We start from the raw sequence: 8,222 nt of genomic DNA, 5'->3' as shown, positions 1-8,222 counted from the left end.
AACACTCGTGTTGCACTCTTCTCTTTCCTCACGAGTATTTCTTTCACACACACTCAAGGTCCCTTTTCCCTTGCTCTATACCACTGTTAGATCATCAAAAACTCTCTATGCAGTAAACTCACAGAGATTGGTGAATGTTCTCTACATTCTTATTGAAGCAAAAGAAAGCTTAAATAGCCTTTTACAAGAAATCTAAAAACAGACTAATTCAATCATGATTAACAAACCTAATCATGATCCTAGTAAACTGAGAAATAACCAAATAACAAACTTGATCCTACAACTAGGAATTATTAACTTTAAACTAACAAAAGTAAACTAACAAAATAGAGTAACCAACAAACTAACAGACTAATGCCAGCAAACTAACAAACTAACATCAAATTCATTTGTAGCTTCCAACAGTATCGTAATCCCATTTGGGTTTTTAGCGAGTATATATCAATGTAAGTTGTAGTTGTATAATCCAACTTGCGTGTGCCTGCAATTAAGAGGGATTGTTTTTCTAGTTGAGTAATAACTCACGTACACCGGAGACGAGGAAATCAATATGATGATCATGTTGTGGTTTGCAACGTTTTCAAGATGAGCGTCTAGATTTATTTCTTTTTTCTCGAGGAGTTTTTCCTATGATCAATTCAAATCTTTGTACCTAGCGAATGATTGTGTTTATTTTTGTAACACACGAGATGTGAATAGGGATTGCCTTATTTGTTACTGGATTAAGAACTTTGACAGTTTACGAGAACCAGGAGTAGCTGTTTATCGCCGAAGAAATCTCAGCAGTGGTCTTGATCAAAATGAAAGAAATTATTTGATCCCATATCACCTTCCAACTCATGCCACGGACCAAGCTTTCAATAAACTTTCATTTTCAAAATGAGAATCGACTGTAAAGTGTGTGTTTGAAAATTAAGGTACTGTATCATAGTTTGATTCTAATATTGTAAGGGACTGCAACTCTAAATAATCATATGTTAGAGGTCCTGTAGAATCGGCGAGAAATTTGGTGAAGAACAGGTTTTGGAAGCGCAGGGGAACTGTTTGGAAGCTGCGCGGTCAACCGCGACGCAAGGCCGGTCGACCGCGAACGTGCACAGGCTTAGGGTGTGATTTTGGATTCGTCGCGGTCGACCGCCATACCATGTATTGGATTTCTGGGTTCTGTTGTTGGTCGCGGTCGACCGCATAACGGGTCAGGCCCAATATTGGTTCCCTGTTCAGTTGGGTTTGGTATTTACTATAAATACTAACATACGAATTAGGTTTCTTTGGCTTTGTTTGGAGATTAGTTTGGGGATATTGGAGCGTAGAAAAAGGAGAGTTTTTCTGAGCAATTGTTTGATGGTTTATTTGGAGAGATTAAGAGATTTGTTGGTGAGAGCAATTGTTTGATGGTTTATTTGGAGAGATTAAGAGATTTGTTGGTGAGATTAGTTGATTGGTTTGAGCGTTTTGTAATCTCAAAGAGATTTGTTGGTGAGATTAGTTGATTGGTTTGAGCGTTTTGTAATCTCAGTTTATACTCTTCTTCTTTATTAGTGAAAACCCAATCCCCTTCTTGCCCCGTGGACGTAAGCAATTAGCCGAACCACGTAAAACTATTGTGTTTGGATTTGTACCGTTATTTTGATTTGTTTGGCCTTTATTTCGACGTTTGTTTGATTTGGTTCTCAAAGCACGTCCGTTTGGTTGTCACGCTTCCGCGCCGCGCACAACAATTGGTATCAGAGCTCCAGATTTCAGATCTAGGGTTTTGTCTTGGTTGGAGGAGTAGATCAATTTGGAAGTTCGGATAGAGCTTCGTTTTGTAAGAAAGATGTGATCTTTTTGATAAAGACTCTATCTTTTTCAGTTTGGATCTATTCTTCGTTTGTTCCGCATTGGTTTGTTGGCGCTTGGGCTATTTGGAGGAGTAGATCGCTTTGGAGGTTCTTCGAGGGCTTCGATTGGAGATAAAGGTGGAAATTTTCCTATTAGTGGATCTCGTTGCCGTCGTGCGGGGTGAGATCGTTTGAAGACTCTTGTTAGGGTTTCATTTGGAGGTAAAATTATCTCCTTTATCAGTTTGGATCTATTCTTTATTTATTGGTGCTTTGAGATAGTTAGCCGAGATAGAAGGATTTGAGGCTGAGTTATTTGTTTATTAATACGGTGCATTGGATTATTGAGAAGTGCCATTGACCTGCATATTGAAGTCCTTTTTGAGAAGTGCCATTGACCTGCATATTGAAGTCCTTTGAGCACGTTGGTATGAGCAAGGAGACCGAGGTGGAGTTTGGCACTTCTATTTGATGATTGAGGGGTCTTCTATTTGGTGTTCATTCAGACATTTAGGGGCCTTCCAAGGAGGTATCATTGGAAGGTAAATTGGTATTTTGGTTTCCTATGTTGGGGATTATACTAGGTATTTGTGGGTTGCAACCAAGTCCCATTGGTTTTGAAGTCCTAGTAGTCAACAACAGTTGAAGAAGTGTATTGGCAGAAGGTGAAGGTACATCATTCTGATTTTAGCGGGAGGTACAAGAGGGACCTATTTCTGCATTTGTGCCGAGCTCATGGCAGTTTGAGACACTTCATTGGAGAGGAAACATTGTGGCGACGAGATAAGATGATATTTTTGATTGGTTGTTCCTTTCTGGAGGGGGATCAGCGTTGGTTATCGAACATTAGGTTCTAGTTTTGGAGTTTCGACATATTTGGGTCATCTTAGTCATAGGTCGCCGACTGCTGCATTAGGAGTTATTGGATCTGGTGGAGCTGCTTCAGATTTTGGTTAGCGTCGGATATTTGGTTACCCAGCATTTGGTCACATCGAGGATGTGAGATTTGATCCGATTGCGCGTTTGGGATTCAGATGCTTATTTGATTATCGGTTGGGAGCTTCTGATTTTGTTCTGAGCAGGTATGTCACATTGGACTCTCGACAGGTATAGAGTGTTGATCAGGTCGTTTGGATATCACAGTAGGTGGAGGGTGATGCTACTCCACATACTCCAGATTATACTGCATCGTTTGGGATTCCAGCTGAGGTGACACAGATTGGAGATCATTTGGATTTGGATGCAGATGATATTGGTGAATAGTTGCAGACTTTTCTACTTGTTTGAGGGCCTTTAGAGGCCGTTTGGGTGAACTACGTGAAGGCTTAATTCCTTGGGCAAGAGGATACGTAGACAGTCAGTTTTGATACAGCCGATTTGGTGAGTAGATACCGACATTTGGGTGAGTGTTCGCACTCCCGTTTGGGTCTCGACTTGTTGAGGATTGAGAAGCAGCAAGTGAGGCATTTGGCTTGCTTGGTGTCGGCTCAGTTTTTGGAAGAAACTTCGCCGAGGTGGAGAATTGTAGAATCGGCGAGAAATTTAGTGAAGAACAGGTTTTGGAAGCGCAGGGGAACTGTTTGGAAGTTGTGCGGTCGACCGCGGCGCAAGGTCGGTCGACCGCGGACGTGCACAGGCTCAAGGTGTGATTTTGGATTCGTCACGGTCGACCGTCGCGGTCGACCGTCATACCTTGTATTGGATTTCTGGGTTCTGTTGTTGGTCGCGGTCAACCGTGACAGTTGACCGCGTAACGGGTCAGGCCCAATATTGGTTTCTTATTCAGTTTGGGTTTGGTATTTACTATAAATACCAACATACGAATTAGGGTTTCTTTGGCTTTGTTTGGAGATTGGTTTAGGAATATTAGAGCACAGAAAAGGAGAGTTTTTCTGAGCAATTGTTTGAGGGTTTATTTGGAGAAATTAAGAGATTTGTTGGTGAGATTAGTTGATTGGTTTGAGCGTTTTGTAATCTCAGTTTGTACTCTTCTTTTCTATTAGTGAAAACTCAATCCCCTTCTTGCCGAGTGGACGTACGCAATTTGCCGAACCACGTAAAACTATTGTGTTTGGATTTGTGTCGTTATTTTGATTTGTTTGGCATTTATCTCGACGTTTGTTTGATTTGGTTCTCAAAGCACGCCCGTTTGGTTGTCACGCTTCCGCGCCGCGCACAACAGGTCCCAGCTGCAATTGTTGTATAAAATCTTCAATCCGTGCGTGCTTGATACGATCAAGCTCATAAGGCCATGAAACACACTGGAGCATCAAAGGTATAACAACAAGGTAAAGGTAACGATCAAGGAAATAGAAAGTGTGGATGTTGTTTCAAATTTTAGCTTCCTGAGCAGCATAATGACAGAAACTATAAACATATACGTTCAGAAACTATATATATACTTTTTGCTATCCACTTAATTTGACACAAGTTTTGCTATATATATATATAAGTCATAACCAAAAGTAACGACACTGCATTAATCCAAAAGAGGAGGGAGCATGACTTAACCCTGATTCACCTTGGCAAGTATCGGATTAAAGCTAATCTGCAACTCCCACTTCTTGTCTTGAAATTCAGCAGCCTCCGCCGACTGTTTCGTGTCGAGCCATCGCATCGTCTGATCAAACAGGTCCTCAATCCTCTTCCTATCAGCCTCTGCCAGCTTCGAAGCAATCTTGGCTTCCCTGATGGAGTTCCTCATGTAGTAGGCGTAGTCCTCGAGGGCGTTCTTGGCCTGCACCTTCTTCTTGCGTGCCTCGTCCTCAGACTTGAACTTGTCAGCCTCCCTCACCATCCTCTCAATCTCCTCCTTGCTCAGCCTGTCCTTTTCACAGGTGATGGTGATCTTTTTCTTTTGACCGGTGCTCTTGTCCTCAGCAGAGACGCTCAGAATGCCGTTGACATCGATCTCAAAGCAGGCAGTGAACTGAGCACGACCCCGAGGAGCAGGAGGGATGCCACAGAGCTCAAACTGGCCGAGCAAGTTGTTGTCCGTTGATTTCATCCTCTCACCTTCATACACCGGGAAGGAGACAGAGGTTTGGTTGTCGTAGGAAGTATAGAGTTCCTTCTCCTTCTTGGTAGGAATGGTGGTGTTTCTTGGGATGAAAACGGTCATAATCTCCCCACGAGTCTGTAGTCCAAGGGAGAGAGGAGTAACGTCCAACAACAGCAAATTTTGCACGATCTTGTCGCCTTCACCGCTCAACATTGCAGCTTGCACTGCAGCACCATAGGCGACTGCCTCATCAGGGTTGATGCCCTTGCAGAGCTCCTTCCCGTTGAAGAAATCCCGAAGCAACTGCTGGACCTTGTTAATCCTGGTGGACCCCCCGATAAGCACCACATCATGGACAGCGCTCTTATCCATCTCGGCATCCCTCAAGCACTTCTCCACTAGCTCTATACACTTGCTAAAAAGATCCATGTTCAGCTCCTCAAATCTGGCCCTGGTGATGGTTGAGTAGAAATCAATACCCTCATAGAGGCAATCGATCTCAATTGTGGTCTCAGGGGTGGAGGAGAGAAACCTCTTCGCCTTCTCACAAGCTGTTCTTAATCTCCTAAGAGCCCTGGGGTTGCAGGTGATGTCCTTTGTGCTCTTTCTCTTGAACTCCTGAATGAAATGCTTCACCATTCGGTTGTCGAAGTCCTCTCCTCCAAGATGGGTGTCACCAGCAGTAGTCTTGACCTTGATGATACCCTTCTCAATGGTAAGAAGGGAAACATCAAACGTACCACCACCGAGGTCAAAGATGAGGACGTTGCTCTCACCAACGCTAGTCGTCTTATGGTCAAGACCATAGGCAATAGCAGCAGCAGTCGGCTCGCTGATGATTTTCATAACATTAAGCCCTGCAATGAGGCCAGCATCCTTGGTGGCCTGACGTTGTGAATCATTGAAATAAGCAGGGACTGTGACCACAGCATTCTTGACGGTACAGCCAAGGTATGCCTCAGCGATTTCTTTCATCTTAATCAAAACCATTGAAGAAATTTCTTCAGCAGCAAACTGCTTTTCCTCTTCCTTGTACCGGACAACGATCATGGGCTTGTCTCCAGGGCCAGGAATGACCTTGAAGGGCCACAACTCGGTGTCACTCTGGACAGACGCATCACTGAAATGCCTTCCTATCAAACGCTTTGCATCTGAGGAATAAACCAAAGATATCCAAACATATATTATAGGAGGATGCCGTAAAGCTCAAGTAAAATGTTACACACGAAGATTATGATAATTGCTGAAATCTAATAAAGAATATGCATCTGAGTAAGTAAACAATCCCTGTTCGAACATTTATCTAAATTTTGGTACTTAAAAGAACATGCGACATCAAAAGCAAGATTTTTTTCAATAAATCAGAACAATTTACTACTCAGGACAAGATAGTGTAGTGTGCAGAAATTTCTTAGTAACACTTAAGAAGAACATCCAATAGGAATACACATGGAACTACTAAAGAATGTTAATAAACAATGGAAAATCAACAGAGGGATCTAAGCATTCAAAAGATGCAATTAGAAAGACAGATGTATGTTGGGGGATAACCTAACATAAAAGAACACTGTAAGAAGTATAAAGGAGCAGGAGTGTAGCTCATCATGTTTCCACACAGGGTAGAGATGAGAACAGATGATTCTGGCATTAGATTTTGCTCGGAGATTATTATTTCATCCGATAACCAGAAAATGTCATCAAATCTAATTCACTGAAGAACATACTACAGATTGCTAAGATAGTGTCAAATAAAAATCAATGGTCCCTTGTTACATAATTGGACAGAAATAGTTATTCCAGAATCTCTAAACTGAACTTAATCTCAGTCAACAGAAATACACCTAATCTCATCAAATCAGAAGAAACCAACATCAGCTGAAATTTAGTTTACTTACGCAGATGTAATTGTGTTTGTCAACTTCAAACTAGTTCTATCTTAACTAGGCCAAAGTTAAATCATATAAGGGTTGGTCCACAAAAGAACTTGTTTAGGGGCTAGATTTCGAACTATAAAGTAGTAGTTCATTTTGAGCCCAACTTTTGCCAAACTAAAAACAAGATATTAAAGACAAATGCACAAAGTTGATTGGATTTAAACGTGCAAATAAAAGTACTTGGGTTTAAAAATAAATCAGGATAAAATTTTGGGTTTAAAGGCAAAATCCATTAAAATAAATTTTAAAACTTAGAAACCAAAGGTCACAAAAGCAATGCTCCCCAACTACCTCCGCTATTATAGAAAAATGAGTACAAAGTTAATGGTTTTGTTTCTACCCAAAATAGCATAACTTCATTAATATAAAATCTAATAATTTAGAGTCCGTTTGGCAACCATTGTGTTTCTCCCATTTTCGTTTTTTTTTCAAAAAAACATATAACCATGTTTGGGAACTGATGTGTTTTTTTGAGCTGCCCCATCACAAAATAGAGAAAATACACGGTTTTTCCAAAACACCTAAAAGGTGTTTTCAGATTTTCGTCTCACTTTCCCCCAAATCAACCCCGATCCCTTTTCCCTCCCTCAACCCTAACTTTGTCGCCTCCGCTCCAAACCGGCGCCGCTCCGACCCTCTGACGCCGCCTCCGACTCTCCGACGCAACCTCCGACCTCGCTGAAGCCTCCGACGAAACCTCCGACATCGCTGAAGCCTCCGACTCAACCTCCGACCTCGCTGAAGCCTTCGACGCAACCTCCGCTCCAAATCGGCGCAGCTCCGACCCTCCGCCGCCGCCTCCGACCCTCCGACACTTCCTCCGACGCTTCCTCCGACATCGCTGAAGCCTCCGACGCCTCCAACAATTTTGATTCCGACGCCTCCAACAATTTCGATCAAGGTCGGTTTTTTTCCTCGTTTATTGCTGAAATAATAACTGTGATATTTGTTCCCCTTTTACGTTCCAATTATTTGCTAATAACTGTGAGATTTGTTCCCCTTTTACCTTCCAATTACTTGCTAAACACACCAATCAAAACTGGAAAAGTGTGCTGATTGTGGCTAAGGAACTATATTTGACTAGGGTTTTGGTATGAAATATACCTCTTTCAACAAAACTTTTTACTTTTATTAGTTTCTGTGGACCAAAGTATGTGAATTAAAGCAGTAAAACTATCAAATTGGATGTCTTATAATTAAAATGAAAAATGTGGGAGATTAGAATGGTGATCTGATTAGGAGAAATCCTGTCAAACTTGGATTTTCCCTAAAGAGGCCATTAACCTATCGCATCAATCGTTCCCCAAAGACTGCTATTTCCATATGCTCATACTTTAAGTTTGGATGCTCTCCTCCTTGCAGCTACAATTAAAAAATAAATACAAGAATGAACACGAAAGTTAAAATGTAAAGAAAATAAATACAACCACCCACCGGCCGGACGACGGCCGGAGGCGGCGGCGA

The 8,222-nt window shown here is 41.9% G+C and overlaps 1 protein-coding gene across 1 annotated transcript in view; it reads right to left on the bottom strand.

The window, feature by feature from the left end:
- LOC109848798 (heat shock cognate 70 kDa protein 2-like) overlaps nt 4,125-8,222 on the bottom strand; it is an 8,342-nt gene continuing 4,244 nt past the window's right edge. The window contains exon 2 of the mRNA XM_020418473.1: nt 4,125-5,975. Within this exon, the coding sequence (XP_020274062.1) occupies nt 4,330-5,975 (1,646 nt within the window). The 3' untranslated portion in view covers nt 4,125-4,329. The remainder of the gene's footprint in view (nt 5,976-8,222) is intronic.

Source organism: Asparagus officinalis, chromosome 7 (genome assembly GCF_001876935.1).
Source record: "Asparagus officinalis chromosome 7, Aspof.V1, whole genome shotgun sequence".
NCBI classification, from domain to species: domain Eukaryota; kingdom Viridiplantae; phylum Streptophyta; class Magnoliopsida; order Asparagales; family Asparagaceae; genus Asparagus; species Asparagus officinalis.
Note: the sequence above shows the minus strand (reverse complement) of the source record. Positions and strands in the feature narration are given on the sequence as shown.